Source organism: Anomalospiza imberbis, chromosome Z (assembly GCF_031753505.1).
Source record: "Anomalospiza imberbis isolate Cuckoo-Finch-1a 21T00152 chromosome Z, ASM3175350v1, whole genome shotgun sequence".
Taxonomy (NCBI): Eukaryota; Metazoa; Chordata; class Aves; order Passeriformes; family Viduidae; genus Anomalospiza; species Anomalospiza imberbis.
In genome coordinates, this window is record NC_089721.1 from 12,106,862 (window position 1) to 12,127,920 (window position 21,059).

General features: G+C 37.0%; 1 protein-coding gene across 1 annotated transcript in view; it reads right to left on the minus strand.

The window, feature by feature from the left end:
• FYB1 (FYN binding protein 1) overlaps nucleotides 1-21,059 on the minus strand; it is a 44,631-nt gene that overhangs the window by 16,189 nt on the left and 7,383 nt on the right. The window contains exons 3-8 of the mRNA XM_068177047.1: nucleotides 8,028-8,172; nucleotides 6,339-6,388; nucleotides 5,146-5,165; nucleotides 4,270-4,316; nucleotides 2,793-2,907; nucleotides 379-535 (exon numbers count right to left, since the gene is read on the minus strand). Coding sequence (XP_068033148.1) covers nucleotides 379-535; nucleotides 2,793-2,907; nucleotides 4,270-4,316; nucleotides 5,146-5,165; nucleotides 6,339-6,388; nucleotides 8,028-8,172 — 534 coding nt within the window. The remainder of the gene's footprint in view (nucleotides 1-378; nucleotides 536-2,792; nucleotides 2,908-4,269; nucleotides 4,317-5,145; nucleotides 5,166-6,338; nucleotides 6,389-8,027; nucleotides 8,173-21,059) is intronic.

Sequence of the window (21,059 nt, forward strand, 5' to 3'; positions counted from 1 at the left end):
TTCTATTTTAAGAATACCCTTGTTATGTTTAATACAAAGAGATGAAAAAACACGATACTTTTTACTTGCAGGGAGCTGAGTTCTGATGCCATTTGAAGGCTGCTGATGGGGAATTAACCCTCAATATGTCAGTGAAGGTCCCAGCATACTATGCCTAACTTATTCCAGTGCCTATAGGTGTTATGTTATGTTGTGCAATAACTCCCTGCTATGAACTGTGCCTCGTATGCCATCTGAGGATGGAAGGGTGACTTGGGATAATTATTTACTTTGGTGGCCAGTGACTCAGATATGGTAGGGCTAGTCCTTGGTGTAATGCTCACATTTGCTGTCATGCAGTGAAAACATTCAGGAGTACAGTGAAGAAAGAAAACTCACAGCATCCTTTTATCCTGCCCAGCCACTTTCCTTCTGGGTTGTCTGTGAGGCGAATGATTTCAACCTTATCGCCCTGTTTGACAGTCAGTTCATTTCTTCCTCCCTTGTGGTCAATGCAAGCTCGTGCCTGATGAAGGACTTCAATGGGGCCTGTTAACTGAAGGAGAAACAGAAGATATCACAGATGTGGAAAAATTGAGTTCTTTCCTAGGTATTCAGAAAAAGAGTAAAAATAATGATAATGATGGTTATTTGTTTCATTGACATTTGAAATAGTGTGGGCAAATAAACAGAAAGGCTTCCTCTTGCTCCAATTATCCAGCTTAAATTAAAAATCAGAGTTTAAAAGAGAGGGGAATGACATGGCAATAGAGCAATTGAAGAACTGACTGGCAAAATCACAGAAATACTAAGATTAAAATCAACAAACTAGACTATGACACCTTTTATGAGTTCACAGAACAGATGCATTTCATTCCAATGGGTGTCTCCATTTATTTCCAGGAGTACTACTCATAGAATCATAGAATCTTTTAGGTTGGAAAAGACCTCTCAGATCACTGAGCTCTCCCATTAACGAAACACTGCCAAGTTCAACTAAACCATGTCCCTAAGCACCACATCTACAGATATTCTAAATGCCTCCATGGAGAGTGATTCTACCACTTCACTGGGTACCTCTTCCAATCCTTTGCAACCCATGAAGAAATGAAGAAATTTCTTCAACCCATGAAGAAATTTTTCCTAATATTTAAACTAAATATTCCCTGTAACGATTTGAGGCCATTTCCTCTTTTCCTATACATTGTTACTTGGGAGAAGAGACTGATGCCCACCTGGCTAAAACTCCCTGTCAGGCAGTTGTAGAGAGTGAGAAGGTCCCCCCTGAACCACCTTTTCTCCAGATTAAACAGCCCCAGATCCTTCAGCTGCTCCTCACAGCACTTGTGCTCCAGACCCTTCCCCAGCTCTGCTGCCCTTCTCTGGATTCACTCCAGCCTCTCAGTGTCTTTCTTGGAATGACAGGCCCAAAACTGGACATGGGATTCGAGGTGCAGCCTCACCAGTGCCAAGTACAGGGGAACAATCAGACAATCCCTGATCCTACTGGTCACAGTATTCCTGACACAAGTCATATGAGTAAATATTCATTAACATTAATGTTAATGGGTCTGTCACATCATGCTTTGTGTTTATTATTCTACTCTATAAATGATCTTGCAAGTACTCACAAAAGATGATCATGCTGTTTACCGATGTTCAGGATTCACTTTGTGAGGTCTTTACATGATGTTATGAAGAAGCCATTTTAGGATTCTGTGTTTGTGACTTTAAGATATATATTTCAGAGGCATATTGCTCTTGCCTATTCTAACTCAGGAATATCTATCCTGTATAAGAGGCCAATAAATGGGAAAGAAAATGTGCATTAAAATATATTTATTTAAGAATAATAAAATACCTTAATGGCTGCAGGAGCACAGTCTATAAGCTAAAAGCTTTCTGTGCACTAATGCCTGCACTTCTTGTGACTGGTGTAAAAAATAGACTTGGCACCTAATAAACACTAGCTAACTCACTATTATTATGTGTACCTTTAATATTTGCTTCATAGTTCATGTCAGGCTCTCCACAGCAGACCAAGGCCATGATGTGAATCACTATGGCTTTATGTGTACAGAGCTTAATAGGAAGAAAAACACAGCTGCCCACTGTGTACAGTGACACTGAAAGTAGCAGAATGGAGAATTGTGAATAGATATTAGTTAAGAAAAACTGACTGGCAGACTTGTAAACTGTGACAGAATGCTGACCACCAGCTATGCAAAAATTATTTAAACCAGAAAGAACTGTCTCATCATTTAGCACCAGAGAATGAATGTTGCTCTTCTATACAAGTCTTATTTTCCTCCTCCTCATTTGGCCTGGAATTTACTGTAAATCCCTTTCTACCAAGTCAAGGGCAATGTGTTGCAATACAATTTTGAAATCTTTAAAGGGCTAAATACTTTTGTATCTGACTACACCGAAGCAAATAACACTATGTGTATGGGATATAGTTCCCAATTTTATTAAGGGCTTTTGATGCTATTCTAATGAAGTAAATTATTAGAAACAGAAAAGTGAAAACAGATGATTTTAAGGCTTTCTTACATAGAAAGAAGGTGAGAAAGTAATTTAATGAAAACTGTAAACACACAGTCTTTACCATCCATCAGTGCAGAGCTTGCATTCAAACATATGCCAAACAAAAAAAAATGTAGCTTAAACTTTTTTCAGAATTTATGCAGGTGTTTGAACTACCTACCGTAACAAATAGTTTCGTAGCCAGGTGAAAAGTGTATTTTGAACTGGACAATGCTAAATAATGCTGCTTGCATACCTTTGTCCACATTACCAAATAAAAAGCTTACTTTGAACTTTTTCCTGAGTTCTTGCTCTTTCTTTTCTTTTTCCTTTTGTTCTTTCTTCATTTGGCCCATTCTTCTCTTATCTTCTTTGTCCCACTTCTCTTTTCCCCTTGATGATCTGAAAGTGCATTGCCAGGATAGAATGTGTGAAGAAAATCTTCGTTAGAGCTACCATACCCAAGGCTGACAAAAAATTGCAGGTGATGAAAAAAGACTTCTCCAAGTGAAATCAAAGCTACAGATTCTATACCATAATGCAGCTGCAACAAATAGATTAAGCAGACCTTTACTACATTTGTAAGTTACAGTGTCTGCCCTCATGAGGACAACACACCAGACAAGGTTGTCCGCCTCCACATGTGTGTGTCCAAATGTCTCTGAGCTAATTTTATGGAGCATGCTTGTGAACTGGCAGCAGTCTAGGTGTTGTACTGGATGCAGCTGTTAAATATTTACCCAGGCCACCACTGGTTGATGCAGGCTGAACTGAGGCCTGAGCTGCCACTGGATTGTGTTTTTAAAATTGATTGCAACCTATTCCAGCAGTCTACTCAATTAGTCAAACTTCTGCACTCATTTCTTCACACTAGGGTACATTACCTGCTGTGCCTTGTGTACTGGAAGGTACTGGGGTTTGGGAAATTGGGACAGAATTAGGCCTACATCTCCAGCTCTGCCATTTGGCTGGAAGACCTGTCTTTTAGAAACACTATGAAACTGATCAAGTGAAACTCCCTTTTTTCTCCCCCAATACTTTTGCTAAACAGGTAGGCTCAAATTGCTAAAAAAAAAGTCTGAAATGAGGATCACTTGGACTCTAAATCAAAGGGATTTCAACAATATTTTTTTGCTGAAAATTGTTGTATATCTGAAATATTCTACATCAATTACTTATTCAGAGGGAATTGGAGTTTTTCGTTGGCGATTGTAATACAATAAATCCCATAGATTTAGACATTACTGGGGCCGAGTGAGTCATCAAAGGAAAGGTCTAAATGGAAGAAGAAAAAGCAGAGCTTGTATTCTGTCTCTGTAGCTATACTAGTTGACTCAGTCAATGAAAATTGTCAATCCAGCCTCTCATAGGAGTTCTAAGAACATTTATTTGAAAAGCAGTAAATAAAAACCACAACAAAAGATCTACCTGGGACCATAGTACCTTGGGGCTGAGCTTATTTTTCCTTGTATGCTGTAATTCCAACCAGTGGTTTAGACATACTCCTTAGATCAGAAATCAGAATTCTGTTACTTCAGTCACAGTTACTATATTATTTAATTGCAGGACTTTTGCAAAGCCAAGGCATGGCAGGTCTAACTGGGAAAGAACCTGTGAACAGCCAGACTTTCTGCAGGTGAAATGAATGAAGACTAATCCCTGGCAGGGACTGCAGCAGAATGGCACTTTTGTGCCAGATGAAATAGACCTATTAGAAAAGATAGTAATAAAGATACAGTAAATTATAGAGCTTAGAATTACTACCTGATGTCATTAATGTCTTCATACATCTCTCCATCACTTTCTTGACCCTATAAAAAATAATCCATTTTCAATGGTCTAAGTACAATTGGAAAGACATGAAGAAACTTGGTCTGCTATATAAGCTTCATACAAACTACATAAAAAACTTTTATAGCAAAATGCAAATACCTTTATTCTTCCCAAAACAAGTCACTGCATTATTCAAATGCACTATTCTTTATTTCTGATATTTCTTTTACAAATAAAAAAAATATATCATACCTATGAAGCCTTGTATTTTTAAAATCATCCAAGCACATTGCTTAATCCAAAATGGATGTTTTAATTGCAAAGTGTGTCCTGTAAAGTCTGTCATTGCTGATGACTGCACTGCCATGATTGCACTGCCATTATGTCTGGGTTAGCCCTATTTAAACTGGAATGCTAAGGATCTAAATGGGATTCAGATTAGGGTCTAAGAGATTGTTTTAGTCCTCATATAGCCAGGTGCTTAAACATATTGATAAAAATCTGTGATTAACTGAAATATTAACTGAAATATTCTATTACCAGAATGGAACAGGGCCATTATTTCTATTATTTCTGAAAATTCCAATGAACTGAAATGTCAGTGGTAATGTAAGATGTAGTTTTCCAGTTTCTTTTTTTAAATCAATTTTTGGTGTCTAGCCAGCTTTGATAATTTGTTCCAGTTTACTCTGCTTCTCTGATTTTATTTCTATCCTTCACAACAAATAATTGCTTCTACAACTTACTGTGGATACACTGGATTAAATCTTCAAGTAATTGTCTAATTTGTTGAAGAAGTTTCAAAAGTTACTAAATTTGTAAGTTTTTGCTAAAATGGATAAGTTTATATTGCTGGATAGTACTTACCCTCTGTGTATTTCCATGACCTACAGGAATAAAAAAATAAAACCAGCATATTTATTTTTTTTCTTGTACAGAAAACAATTCCTTCTAGCATTAGCCATTTAAAACTGCCAACAACATCAGTGATACTAACTAGAAATTTTTATTATGCAGGCTCCTGTTTTTTGATGAAGGTATGAATGCAAAATTCAGATTTTCTAGATTGCTTTTGTAAAACATTGCAAACTAAAAACATCTACAAACAGCATATTTCACTATGTATTTTAAAAGTGGAAAATTTGTTTTAAAACATCTTCAATGATAGTGAATTTACCTATGCTATTTGTTTACAAAATCACTATTTATATGAAAAAGTAATTGTCAAAAACCTAATAAATCCAAAGAGACCTCAAAGAAATTGCTTACACCAGCTCAACAGCTGAACAAGTAGGCAAAAAGCTCTTTTCCTAAGCCAGCCTCTGCCCTGGGCAGCAGGAAAAGATATTCTGTGAATCTCCTGATTCCTCCTTCCTCTCCAGGCAGGTAGGTAAGGAAAGCTCTGTTCCAGCTGCACAGCCTGCAGTTCTGTGAGTCGTGGATGGCTAGCACACTAAATGATGCACAGTGTGCCTGGCACAGTCCAAGTGCCACCAAGGAGGGAGCAGAAGGCAGATTGAAATTCTTTGTGTCGCAATCTGCTTGTCTGCTGCTCCTGGTACAACTCACTGCCTCTCACTGCCTCAGACCACAAAGTGACAGTAAAAGCACAGTCAACCAGTCTTTTTTTTTTTTTTTTTTAATAAAGTATAAAACAGTGCCTCCTTCACCAGACCACACAACGCCAACTCTGAAAGAGCAGCATTCATTTTGTTTTAGGTTTGAAGATCTGATGATTTATGGTCCCAGCATATTTCTAACCAAGAAAAAACAAAAAGAAAGATAAAAAAGAAGAAAAAAAAAAAGAAAAAGAGGGCAAGGGAGGGGGGAGGAAAGAAATTGAAAGCAGTTTATGAGAGTCTGTCTCATTAATCACAGAACAGTAGATCCATTAATGTTATGAGACAACAATCTTCACCCATAAAGCGGCAGAACCAGTGTAATTACTTACACAAATCACTCTTGAATACAATAAACTTTTGTTTATCTTATAAATACAACATGCTTACAGCTTCTCACAGTAGCCATTAATTAAAATGTATAAAATGTTTGCATCTTACCCTTTGAAACAAATTCAACATCATCATAATTTTCTTCATTTTCTAGGTTTCTGTAAGTATGAAAAAGTAGACGTGAAACCTATGAAGATGGTTTTATGATTACATTTTCATTAACCATTTTTCTGGTGCTTTTAATTATCTATTTTATACAAAGGCTGAACAGTCTACTGAGCCCTATATCCTACTTAAGTACACAAAAGATTTTCTAAATTGTTCTCTCTGACTGTGACTCAGTGTTTCAGGTGGGGCCACCTTGATTCAGAGTAAAAAAAAACATCAAAGTGAGACAAAGGCACGCAGAGCATGGTATGAAAAATATCATAAGCAGATGGGCTTCTTGAATGGAAAGAATCTGTTGGGCTTTTTAACAATTTTTGCAGGTGCAGGCTTCTTACAGTGCAAAAGTACAATGTCAGACTTTTTCTCAATGCTAAATATAGCTCTGAGACTGACTTGTTGAGCTTAAAGTCTAAACAAGGGACAAGGGAAACAATGATGTAAAGGTTTGACCAGGTAAAATGCCACCAGAGTTCTTAGATTTAAAATGTTGTACAAATGAGAGAAACAGGAAATGGAATTGAGAATATAACTAATAATATCAGGGACTTTTAACTTTATAATGCTTTGTAACAGCAGAAAGAAAACAAGGGCTGACAGTTATCGTCAAAAAAGTGTAATCAAAAAAGGACTTGAAAGTAGAATGGGATGCTCTAAAACTGGCTTGATGGGGAAAGCAGGGAGACAGGTGAAAGTAAAGGTGTCAGCACCCAGGCATAAATTTTCAGCAAAGAGGAGAATTTACAGGGCACACGGGAATGGGAGAGCAGACAGGGCATCTGGAGGTACATTTCACAGGTGTTTGATGTCAAACTTGGCTCCTATGCCTTGATAAAGAGGAGGATACCCAGCATGGCTGCTGCAGGTACTGTGGCTGTGAGGCAGGACTGATGCTGTCACACAGCGCTGAGCTGGACATGCCTCCCTAGCTCTCCCTGCCTGCTGTTTTGATGCTCTTTGCAGTACCTGCTGGCCAGAGAGCAGCTTATTATTCAGGCTCAGCTTGATTCTGGTCAGTTTTGATGCTGGACTCAAGTACTTATAACTCTGTCAGCAGAGGGTCTGCTTCTGTGCGCAGCTCTTCAAAGAAGGGCAAAGAAAGGAGCCATATATCAACAGAGACTTCTCAGGGTTATCACACAAGGCCATGACGTGGCCTTGGTGCAGTTTCACAACCAGTGCTGAGCTCAGTTCCTCCAGCTTGCAAAGCTGCTTCCTGGGGTATTGGCTCATAGACCTAACCCTCCTCACCCTCTTTGCCCAGAAAAATTCAGGGGAAACCTTAAGCTATTGAGACAACTGATTTTCTATCAGTGTTTAAAGTTTTTGGATTGTTCTGGAATAAAAAAAAACAGTCTGTTCCTTTCTCCCTACCCTCACCAACAAAGGAAAAAAAAATTGTTGTTATACACAAGTCAATTCAGGGAAACAACTGAATAGATGGAGGGTACAAACTAATATAAAAAGCTAATTCTAAGCAGGCCAGGTACAGGGCACGATAAGGAAAGTAGTGTGAGACACCCCTCTCTTAGCAACCTGGAATTCATGCAGCCTTCGCCTGCTGTGGCAGGAGGAAAGTGGTAGGCAGAGAAAGGTGAGAAAATAAAGATCTTGTGGCTTATGTTCACCCACCTTGTTTCAGAGCTGGGCTTGATGTTTCTGGAAGGCAGACTGGGAGCTGCTGGCACCTGCAGGGATGGGTGAAAGGCTGGTGGAGGAGGTGGCACAGCAGTGTGTGATGGAGGTATCATCTGTTTCAATCCTTCATTTTTAGGATCTGAAATATAGAAGAACAGATTGAATTTATCAAGCAAACACCTGAGGAAGGAATGTTGCTGTGTTTGATGAAGTTTTCGGGTGAGATATCAGTACTGCACACACCCCAGAGAAAGTATATTTTGATGAACCCACTCTCAGATATTTTTGTTGCATTATCTTAGCACATTAGAGAGAAGGAGACTCTGCATTTAAAGATGTTCTCCCTGTACAAGACCATGAAAATGTCTTTGCCAAGACATGAACTAGACACAAAAACAGCACAGTTCATCCAGAATATTAATACTTGTGTTTTAAAAGTAAATTATAATTTAATTCCACAATTTGCTTAAAAGACCAGCTGCAGATTTTCATATGAGCACTGATGTAGTCTTGCTGAGATTTTTTTGCTCAGAGAAAGAGTTTTAAGGGAAGGGATGAGAGACAAAAATATATTTTGGCCTTTATAAAGAGAGGTACAAGTCTCTGAACATCTTAAAATACATTTTTAATATAAGTTGCAAAAGTCTGGACTTTTTCTAGCAAGCTCAGATTAGAAAAGTGGCAGTCTGCAAAACTGCACAGAAGCTACACCCTCAACAGACTGGTGTAGCCTCAAAAACTGATGGTGCTGTGCACCAGGCACAGAAGCCACACTTACATGACTGAGCTGGTATACATGTGTGCTGCACTGAATTCATATTTCCTGCAGAAGCCACAACCAAAAAATAACAACCACTGCTCTGAGGGTTGATTTTGAGAGAAATTATTCTACACAACCAAATTAAGTCAGGGTTTGGATGCCATGATGTTTTTGATGTATTTTTTTTTTTTAAGTATTACTAGTGGATTAAAATCTACCAAAAAAGAATTATCCCCAGCTGCATGGAGACAAACCCAAGAAAATCCAAGGAAAAGGAGAACAGTGGGAAAAAAAACATTCAAAGTTCTGTTAAAATCAATTACAGCTGAGAAGAATCCCCTTGTTTTCTGTAGAATTTATTTAAGTTCACACCTGCAAGAGATTGGGATCTTGTCAAGTAAAGGAAATGATAACCACACTGAAAAAATAGTGGTTCAAAACACAGAACAATGACAAATATTTACTAAAGTTTAATGGCAAGACTGAAAATTGCAAGAAGCTATTCAAAGAGCTTTTTTAGCTTATTGGGTGTCTGGAATTCTGTCCTTATGATAGACAGGAAAAGGGGAGTTGGTAACTTTAGGATGGACCCTTCCATATCTCACATGGAAATCAAAGTGAAACTACCAAGCCTTGACAGTTTTTCTCCTTACTAGCACACAACTCAAAAAATTATGGATAAATATTTCTCCATGGATGCTTAGACCAACTTGTCAATATAAATATGAACAATGGTGCATTTTAAACCTGTTAAGTTCCTCCATTACTTAAACGGCAAAATACTGATAATCCCAACATGGATGATTATACAAATGAATTCTTTTGTGGTTTGTGCATTAAGGAACATGCATATTACAAAAGAAGCTCCTTACCATTTAAGATATGTCAAGATTAAATTTGCACCACTTATCTTTTTAACATTTTATTCAAAAATATAGCCCAAAAGTCAAGTGAAATAATCCTTTCTCTTAGTACTGAGAAGGCTACAGCAGGGCCAATGCCAGCTGGAGAGTACCCAAAGGAGAATAGTGAGAATGAGGTCTAGAAAACATAAATCCCTGAATATATTGAACAAATAGTGGTGGTTTAGGGAAATCTGTTAAGATTGGGGTAGAACAAAATTAATACCTAAGTCTCTGGTAGTGAAAAAAGGGATAATTTATATTTTCCCCCCTTCTTTTCCATAGTGAAGAGGCAATAACTAACATGCTTAAAGGCAAGAAACATTTGTTAGAAGGCACTTTCTAACAGTGAAAGTGGAATTTTCATGCTTTGAGGTCTACATTGAAGAAGTAGGATAAATTTATGGTGTGAATAAGTTCTAGTACAGTTGTTCTTACCCTGTACATTGGGATGGACATCGACATAGTGACAAACAACTTCTTTATATACCTTCCAATTCACTTCTGACATCCTTTGATTGCTGTTCTGTGTGTTACATCACATTTGAAATATTTGCTGCTATATTGAGATCAAGAGCTGGAGCTATACTAAAGTAACATTTTGGCTAAAATGTGTCTTTCAGTTGTTTGAGAGCTGTTGACAAGACAAAGAATACTACAAAGTTTTTGTAGTGGTACTTGCTTAGGTTTGCTTACTATTAAAATCTGCATCTTACTGTTTTCTAAGTTCCTCAGGCTTCAGGTTCTATTGCTTTTATTTTTACCTTTGCACACAGGGTCAAAGCCTTTTTATCTCCATTGTTTTATACCCAAAAGGTATTGACACCACTGGAATTATAACATAACTGGAATTATAACATAAATAATGTAATGATTTTAAAAGACTCAAAATTTTAAATCTCAATTAAGGGTGCTTTTTTTTCTTTTTCCTCCCCATGTAGCAATTATTTTATAGCTATTTCTGTTATCTCTCCAACCTTTCCAACACGGCAGAAAATCTGGCACTGGAATTCTACAGAGCATGCACTTGTCTGCCACATGTAGTGATGAAAATTGCAAGTCATTCTTCATCTGGCCGTATCTCTACTGATTGCATCCAGGGGGTTTCAGTATTTTCTGCAATTGTCATCTCTTCCTGTTTTGGAAGTGCAGACTCCTGACTATTAAACTAATCCCCATAAGCAAAAAGCTTTTATTCAGAAACTTTGTAACTATATGAAAATTCTTTAAGGGTAAAACTCCAAAAATTTAGAGTTACAAGCTGATAATCCTAATTATCATAGTATCTCATCATGGTACTTACCTAATTGTAAAGCTGCTTATAACTTGATTTTTACTTCCAAATCATTTCACAACCTTGATTCACAGGTATGGTTTACATTTCTTCATTATATATGTACAATTGCATTTGAATAAAAGCAAACTTTGCTTAAACGAGCCAAGGTTACACATGACTGTGCTCTTGTTGTATCTGAATATTTGCAGACTATGTCTTAGCATTTAATTCTTCACAGTCTTTATTCATCTACAGACTACAATTTCTCATTGCCCTAAAATTTTTTATGAAGATGAATACCACTGACATGTATCACCAGATGAATTCTAGATTCTAATCAAAGAAAACAACCAGAAAGGAGTCTATTTTTTGGTTTGTTTGGTTGGGATTTTTTTTGTTGTTATCGTTGTTTTGTTTTGTTGTCCTGAAAACCATGTTAATTGGTATTAATACCAATTAATACTCTTAAATTAATTTTTGTGTTTTAATAGGGAATTCTATATCAGTTTTTCTGTGGTTATATCTATGTTGTCCTAACAGAATGTTGTGTATGTGCACAACATGCATATGAACCTTTTGTCTTCACATTGTATTACTTGTGGTAAGTCTTTTGTAGGACTAAGGTAAAAATTCTTCCCAAGTCTCTCTGCATAATACTTCTTTCACCTGATGTCTCTTGAGAGCCAAATCCAGGCAATAGGAAAGTGAGCCAGGAAAGGACACAACATGCATTTTAGATTAAGAGTTTATTTTTAAGAATTAAGGCAGAACAACCTGTCCTTTTTAATTTTTATAGTTTGTTATAATCTAACATTAACTAAATGATCATCGTATTAATTGAAATACTGCTTTTTTATTCTCTAACTATTAGAACTGACTCTTCTCTGCCTTTAGAGTTTTAATTAGCTTAATTAGTTACACTTATGACCAAGACTGATGTAGGTGTAAAATACTTTAATTCTAATACTAGAAATAGTGGAATGATTTAGGTAGGAAAGTGTCATGCTGAAAAGTTGTTTGGAAAAAAAAGGTGTAATAATCAGGCCTGCTGAGCCAAAGCTAACATAACATTTAAATAGTGGGGTTTTTTTCCTGTTTTAATGGAGCATTTAATTTTGACTCCAGTTCCTTTTTTTTTTTTTTTTTTTTAATCTGGGACACTTGGTATTATAAAAACATGGAAAAGCACTGTGGAGATAGTAGAACCGTAGTCAGTTGCAGACACTCAGATCAAGAAATTAAACTGAAACTACATCCTGGCTTCACGTGTACTCTCATCACAGTAAACAGTGTTAAGGGTGGTCACTGTTTGACAGCTAACAACTTGGTTTCCCAATAGCCTCTCCTCTCAGGACTCTCAGCTTTTTCACATGTTGTGCTGCACTGAATAAAGAGAGGCAGAAACGGAAGCTCTTCAAATAGAAACAAAAGAACAGAAGAAAAGGCGCTGCAGCTGTAAAGAGAAACCTGCCATAAAAACTGTCCGCAGAATGTCCCAAATATCCCATTTTATCGCTGCTTGGGGCATTAAACATCTTTAATCATCCCCAGATCCTCAGCACCTACAGTACAACTATGCACAGAACACTGCAAAAATCTATCTTGTGTTCTTGGAGAGCCTTCTCAAATAGCTTTCATATGGGCACTGGCCAAAAGTTCACTTACATTCTTGGGAATGTTTGTTTATCAGGAAGTGGACACTGAAGTTGTCTTGATGCAATACTTGTGACTTTGACCCTTGCCATTCTTGGCTTGTAAAAGGGAAACACTGATATTGATATATCTTTGTTCGCCAGTGTGACATCTAGAGAAAGATCCCATCTTCCCTTCATGTCCAGATATTCTGTGTTCAACAAAAGGAGAAATCAACCTGCATAAAAGAGCATTTCTATGCCTCTCCCATGTGAACTCAAAGACAAATTAGAAGTCCAGCTCTTTTGGAACTTGTGAATTCTATGTGGGCAAAAGCATTCAGGGCAAAATGAGAAAAGGCCATTCTCACCCTATTAAAACCTTCAGTGCTGTCCTGAGATACTTTATCATTCTGTCGTAAGATGCTCATACCATAAATATGTGGCAAAACAAAGGGAAGTCCTAGCACTGCCTGAAGTCTGTAATGGAGTACACCTGGAACAAGCATTATTTGGTGGGATGGGAATCTTGCGGGAGCCCGTCCTTTGGCCACAGATGGTTCCCTGTTTTTCAAAACTGCAAAATGAACTGGACTAATTTGCAAGGGTGATTTTGGCTCCAGTATTCATAAAACTTAAATGACATGCCTCTATTTATTGCCTCTCTAAATAACAGGGTATCTCGATGTTTGAGATTGGCACACAGAAGAAGGTGAACATCCACTTATCAACCTGAGCAGAATAGAAGCTGTCAAAGGGAAAAAAAGTCTCACATATTTTTAGCACTCATACTCGCAGCTCTACATCTATCATCTACATCCATCTGTTCAATCCAATCAGTATTGCAATACAATGTGTTTATTTGGCACAAAGCTTTCAATTGGCAGCAATGAAAAATAGTAATTTTGATAATCTCCCTTAAAGCAGGCAAATATCCCGTTCTAGCAGGGGGTGTTCTGGCTTCAGCTATTCATAGTTTTCTCACCCTTGGTGGGACTGCAGCAGCAATGTATACCTGTTCCAAAAGCCAGCAGCATTTTAGAAATCTCAGTTAGCTCAGAACAGCTGTGTTGATCTTATCTGCAATAGACTGTCTTGCAAATGCATTAGCCTGGCCTCCAGTCTCCAAATAGTCCAGACTTAACCACAAAGACTGAACTGTTAATGATATTTAAGGTATCAGGCTGTAACATCCAGCCTATCCATTGCCTCAATCCAGGAATTTCTGGTCCAAGACTGCATCCTAAATAAAACTGGAATTGAACAGCAATGCATAGCACTGTGTACATTCCATTTTGAGTGGTCTCATCATATCTGCTTCACCATAAATAGACAGCATAAATACATATACATATGTAGTAAGAAAATCCCTTCAATAACAATGCAGTCTCTTGCAACATGCTAGGCAGAAACTGATTATTGACTTTGCATTCTAGAAAATCCCCACCTTCTTTCTTTGGCCTAGAGTATGGCATTTGGTGAGACCTTATTCCCTTTGATCCCTGATGCAGTGAGCTCCTGATCTGTTGCTGACTCCTGCTTTTAGTAATGTTAAGAAAACCTGACAATGAGCAGGTGCTACAAGGAAGCTTAATTATTCTGTGGGGAAAAATGCTCATAATCTTAAAATTATTATTCAATTTTTATAGTTAAAATGACTTAAGGATTTTTAAGCAGTTACACATCAGAAAGTCTTTAAAAGAACCTTTTTATAAAGCAAAATGCTTTTGAGCTACTCTTCAAACCCAACATGCTTTTCAGTTTTACTGCAAAGCACCTCACCCTTTCTACATGCAAGACCTGGGTAGCTTTCTGGGTTTTACATAGGGTTTACTAAGAACCTGCAACAACATCGGCAGCAGCTGATCAGCCACTTCCTATTTCATCTGCAATGTGCAGAGAGCTGTGCTCTGCTCTGCTTCCCTAACCACATTTTCGTTTAGACACAAGCCATGGTTTCAGGTTTCACTATTATGCTGCTTTGTAGCTGCTCAGAGTGAGCAGGTAAACTTACAAAAGAGCTGAAGCTCACTGCTTTTGATTATGCTGCTGTTACATATACTGCAGCAACAAAGTTCAGTTGCGACACTGCTCACACCTTCAAAACAAAGAGCACGGAAAGTTTCTGGTTGCTGCTGTCCTCGAGTCCAGACCTTACTTTTAAAAATGCCTGGGTACAATCTTTTATGAGTTTTCTTTTATTTTCTTTTATTCTTCTCATCTCTCCTGTTTCTCCTCCCAGTTAGGTGGTTAAGCTTTTTTTTTTTACCTCCTGCATGCAAACAAAATTATGTCCCAAAAGGGTGGAATTTCAGACAGAGGGGAAAAGGGGGGAAATGAAGACCTAAGTCTCCATCCTTTTCCAGATCACTTTGCTGATGGTTGCTCATATCATCATGAAAAAGATGATCAAAGCAGGTGGAGAATCTGTCCTTTTTAAAGCAAAACTTCTCATTGATCTCAATTGGAAAATCTTTCCACACCAGATGCACAGACCACCTTAAGAATGTTTCACAGAAGATTTAACACTTATTCTAACCCTTATATTCTCAAAAATATCATAGACTTGACATATTAAGTCCTAGACCCCATACCAGGTAGGGGATTTTTCCCCTTCCACATATGTAGAGACAAACTGATGAAGAATATAGAGCACATGAAAGTGAGCATCTAAATTTACATTTAAGGTTGAGGGCTGAAAAATATTAAGCATGCACATAGTCTTGCTCCCAAAAGAAGGCTCACAGTTTCACCTAAAGTACTTCAGTATGTAAAAGTTTACAGGACCGAGCCTCGTGATGACAAAATATGAGGTTAGATAGTCCTTATTCTTTAGGGGTCCAGCACTTCTTCTGGACACTGCTGACTGGCATGAGGAAAGTGATTTCCAACTGCAGATGTGTTATCATACACAGGAGACTGTACTTACCCAAAGAGGAACACAAAATTAAATCAAAATCGAACTGCAGTTGAAACTTTTCATTTTTATGATAAAAAGCCTTAATGACTACTTCTGGTTCTACTAAAAATATTTATAAACCTGAGCCGATTAATTTTATGTTGCATGGTATCATTTCATATGCAAGAAAAAAGAATAAAAATAGAAAACATTCGGAGATTGAGGACATATAAGATAGTAATATTTTAAAAATAATCTTTTGCAATTCATTTGTATTTGAAAGAGAAGGCAAAAGAAAATGTGTACAGTGATGCAAAGGCAACTTTGTAAAGAAAATGTACCGGAAAAGTTTTCTTAAAATGTGACTATTTCCCAAACTAAAAAAATGATGAGGGGTTTTAAAAATTTTCAATGTGAAAAATAATTACATCATAATTACCATGGTATATAAAAAATAATTTTCATAAAAAAATTCCCATGCAACAAAGTCTTGCATTTGGATAGTAGAAGTTTGCAGATTTTCTCTGCAGAATTTGCAAACAAGGAACACCATTGTTCCAAAGGCACATATCTGAGGAGGGTTCAATTTCAAGAGGAAACCAATGATCTCAGGAATGTTCTTTATTAAAATGAACCTTTTAGGATAAAAAAAAGTGTTAGATACAATTTCAAAATCTTCCTAACAGCTTTAGTATGAAAGGCCTGTGGTTTTTTTTGTGTCTATTAATAATGAATATTTATTTTAGCATTTAATATCAAAACTTTCAAGAATGACTGAAAGTTTTCTATATATGAACTATGATTTTAATGTATTTTCTATAATGAAATATATTAGTTTGTGCTGTGTTATTACCCATGTAATGCTACCAAATTATGAAGATTGATTAAGAGCATTTCTCCCTGTGAACTAAAATAGGTCTAGAAAATAAAAAGGTGAAAATACTTGCACCAGTAGGGCACAGATTGTTTCAAATTCAAACATTATGCATCCTGCATATGTTTTACCTCTGTGAGCTGCTAAAGAAATATTTAAAGAGTACAGAGAAATTAGATCTTTCAGCTCAGAGTGAAATTTCAGTACATATCAAACTTCAAATACAAGAAGTATATGCTAATCATTCTTGTAATTACAAGCAAACAGGCTACGAAGCTTTATAATTTTTTTGGAGCTAGACACCTTTTGGGTTCAAGATGTATTCTACAGTAATGGTACCAGCAACATGTTCAGAACTCCATCACCACATCCATCCCCTGTGTATCAGGGGAAACAAGCTATTTTCCAACTTGACCATAGAGCTGTCTATAAGTGTGTCTATAAGTCTATATTAGTATGATATGCTGGATACACTCTCTTGCTAAAAAAAAAAAAAAAAAAGTTGTAAAGTAGGCTTTAAGCAAAATATGTGTCAACTTAAAGAATGGGAAAATTTCAGCCAGTTCTTATAATTTTTTCAAACTGTAAATTAAATTTATTGATATGCTCTGTGTTTACATTCTTTTCTGGAATCTGGACAAGTTTCAGAGCACTTGAGGTGTTGGTACAGCAGAGATGCTTTTGTATTGTGACCCATATAATGCAACCACATGATGAAGGTGCATAAACAGGTGTTTCTTCTTGTTTGGGTGAACAAAATTGAATGGGTGAACAAAATAACAATATTTCAGAAATTTAATTAAGGGAATTTTACTAAGCAGAAAGAATTACTCAGTTCCATCAGTTTTACTTTTTTTTTCTACAGCAGCTTCCTTTCTGTCACATTCCATGAGAAACTCATGGCTGTCTTTTTTCTGCATCCTTATGAATTTTCCTTTGTAACTACTCCTCTTAGCACTTTTTCTCAAAGTCTGCTCTTGTATGTAGTGTAATCCTCAAGGCACTGTATTAAATCCAGCCAGCACTGATCCTGTTGGAAGGTGGGCAATTGTTTCAAGTAGAGCATAATACCTCATTGTGCTTCATCCAGTCCTTTGCAGAGGTCCAGATCTATTGAATGAATATGGTATGCATATACTTTAATTCAAAACAGAAGCTCTTCAAACTATATGTCAAACCTCTTACCAAAATTAACAGGTTGTATGGTTTCTCTTCTGAGTCCTAAATTCTGCATCTCAGTTTCTGAAGCCTCCACTCAGGAGTGGTTTTAGCTGCCTCAATGGGATTTAGAGCAGTCAACTGCAGAAACAACTCCAGATTTCATGTGTAGGCTACTAAAAAGTGTATACATGAGAAAAATAGATTTCTGTGCCTCCATCATGTGATATAAACAACTCACATCTTACTGTTAATTTTCTAGACTCAGATAATGAAAGGAACAAGTGTGGAACATAAGCCACAACAAAGGAAAATGGAGATACTTAGGAGAAGATCTTTTGCCATTTGCAGAAGCTTTGACAATTCACAATGGAGAGCTCTCCTCTGATGTTAAATGGATAAAATTTATACCTTTAAAAATAAAAAGGTACTCTAAGTAATTTGGAAAATGTTGCAGAATGTTGTAGCTAAGGCAATAATCAAGCACAATGAGTTTAAATACTGATTTGCAGTTGGTTTTGTGTACTTTTCCTTCCTTAAACACAACAGCAGCAAGTTGCACTCTGAGCAATCACCTGCAAAGAAACACTCAATATTGTTTTATCTATTTTCTTAGATAAACTAACTTAGATTAACTAACTGACTAACTAACACAGATAAATAACTGTCTCATTCATATTTTTCTCAGGATGGTTGAATTAATTTTTAAATTGAAGCGATTTATCTGTTTCAATGTTGTAAGCCATACTGGCAGTTTAATTTACATTTTTGTCCACATATTTTAGCAGAATTATGTGACAAATCCTTGACCTTTTAAGATAATGCTTCAAAAAGTCCGGAGTGGTAGAGTTTCCTCCACAGCCTTAATATTGTTTGTTGTGGAGGCTCTTAAAAATTCTGAGGAATTTTCTCCCTGACTGAAGCAAACTGACAGCATGTGCCCACTTTTTGTTCACTGAGGAAAACTGAAGCCCTGGTGTTTGTTGTTCAGGAGTTGTGCAGAGGTGTGTAGAGCACTGGACGATCAACCTCTGGCTGGCTTTGTGTGTGTGGCCACCTGTACCTGTATGATCCCACTGCACACAGTGCAGTTCTCCTTGGAAAACAACACTACAGTTGTGGCCTCACATGGAAAGCTGTCAGCAAAATGACTTTGTTTGTCTTTTTTTTTGTAAGACCTCGGGTTGTTTATTAAAAAACAATATAGTTGTTATTGTTTTCTGAACACAGAAGGCACATGCACCTCATTGATTCTTAGCTGAGGTAAATATGATCCCTCATGGAGAATTGCTGCAATAGGATGTAACACAGGAATTTACTATTCTGCCATGTATTTGCAGGCCCAGACAGGAATTTCTTAAAGCCTGCCTTCACTGGAAAGTAGTAGCACTTCAGTAGTGAGACTTGAAAAAGACATTTGTATCTACAGAAGTTTTATGGAAAGTTTTTCATGAGTAGGTGAAAATTTCTAATCCACAGCAAGGCCAACATCAAACTAACATCCCTTAGTTTCATGCAGGCATGGTGAATGATTAAAATCCTTCTCCCACACTTAACTAAGACTGCTGTGTCAAAGCTAAGTCCTCCAGCCTCTAACATTTAATGTCATTTCATGCCCAGTGAATACTTATTTTCAAAAACCAGTAAAATAGGTTTCATGGGAAAGAATAACAACCAAAGAAAAAGGGGTGAATTGATACTTCTGAGAAAGCAGAATTCAAACTCCTGTTTCAAATCAGGCAATACAAGGTTTTCTATACTGTAGGCACATGCCCCTAACACAAGTGTAAAAATCACTATGTGTGGAGGTTTTCTTCTCTCAAAGAACAACGCAAAACCTAACTTTTTCCCTATTACAGACCAAAAGCTCCAAAGGTTAGATCTCAGAAAGCTTTGTTGAATGGAAAAATTATTTTAATTTACTTAATCTTCTTTATTTTCAGCACCTGAACCACAGCAGCAAATTAAGCAACTGTGGAAAGCTTCTGTTCACCAGGACACAGTAATGAACAGGAAGAATTTATACTGTGAGGGTGGCATCTTCCTGACATGACTTTGATTCTTGAAATGACAGTTAAGAAAAAAAAACACAGTTCAGTTTAACTGCCCTTCCAAAGCAGGTAGATTTTGTTATTTATGTTCCAAGAAACCCATCAACAATGAATAACTGTTGAGCTGAAAAGGAGTTTGTTCAGGATTCACTCTAGAACAACTTGTCTGTCCACCAGAACTGTTTTGTGTAGACTTCTGGCCACAATGAAATGGGCTGCATTAAAGTCAAACAGAATATCAAGATCTACATGCCAGCTCTCTGAGTGAAGGCTGAAGTTCAGGGATACTATGGACAGCTTCTCATGGATGTGGTTTCTAAATCTTTCACTCTTGACCTGCCACTGTGACTGTGAGATAGAAAAGACCATGTCTGATCCTTAATTTCTACTTACTTGTGTGTGAGTTTTGCAACATAACTGGAAAACCACCTGGGCCACCATGCTGGGCAGCTCCATCCTTAGCTCCTGTTCCCATGACTGTCAGGGTGGCGGCTGCTCTTACCTCTGGTTAGTGACAACTGGACACCCTCCTTCTAACAAAAATTCTGATATTATTCTTACAGCCCTGCTCACAGTGTTAATTTAAAATACACAGGCTAAATATTTCTTATGCTGAGTTTTAAAAAGAGAATGAAAAAAATACTTTGTGTCTGTAACTGAATGGGAATCAGAAAAAAAATCCAAATAAACAATGAGCAGAACAACAAATAAAAATTCCTCAATTAATTACTTAAAGTAAATTAAAAAATGTATTTTAAATAAATTGTCTTTTTCTTATTTCCAGCCTTTGTCAGGTTTTCTCAAAGTTTTAACTAGCAAAGCTCTTACTCTTATATAACCAAAACATTTACTTGTGTATTTGGCTGAAAATGCTGTCTTTCTGTATTGAGATTGTATATGAGCATATTTGTCTTGCAGATATTCACAAATTTGCCTCATTTGAGGATCTTGGCCTGATCTCGGATTTGTAAGAACACTTCCCTAACTGTAAGGTAACAGAGGAAAACCAGAACACAGCAGCTGACAAGAATGCATTTTTTTAAATTACCAATACACTCCTAATCTTTGGGTGGAATTAATAGTAACACAACATATAGCTGCATGCAGACACTTTGTTTTTAGTGAGGCTTTTTCTCTTAAGAGAAATCAGCTCTGAGCTTTTTCATGCTGCCATAGCCCCTCTCAACCTCTTTCACCTCAGGAAGACCATCCTTATGTGCATTCAGAATTGCTGAAACACAAGCCATGCTGTATTCTAGACACAGGAGGTACAAGGACATATTATGTATCAACTAAATTACATTACTATACCTGTTGTATCACACATGCACAGTGTGGATTTAGAGCTCCACTCCTCTGTCAGCATCTTCAGAGCTCTGAAGTTTGATCAATTTAATTAAATCAGGACTTAAATGTCTGTTGAGGAAATACTTCCTAACACAAGTAATAGCTGCATCTGAGTAGTTTCAAGAAAC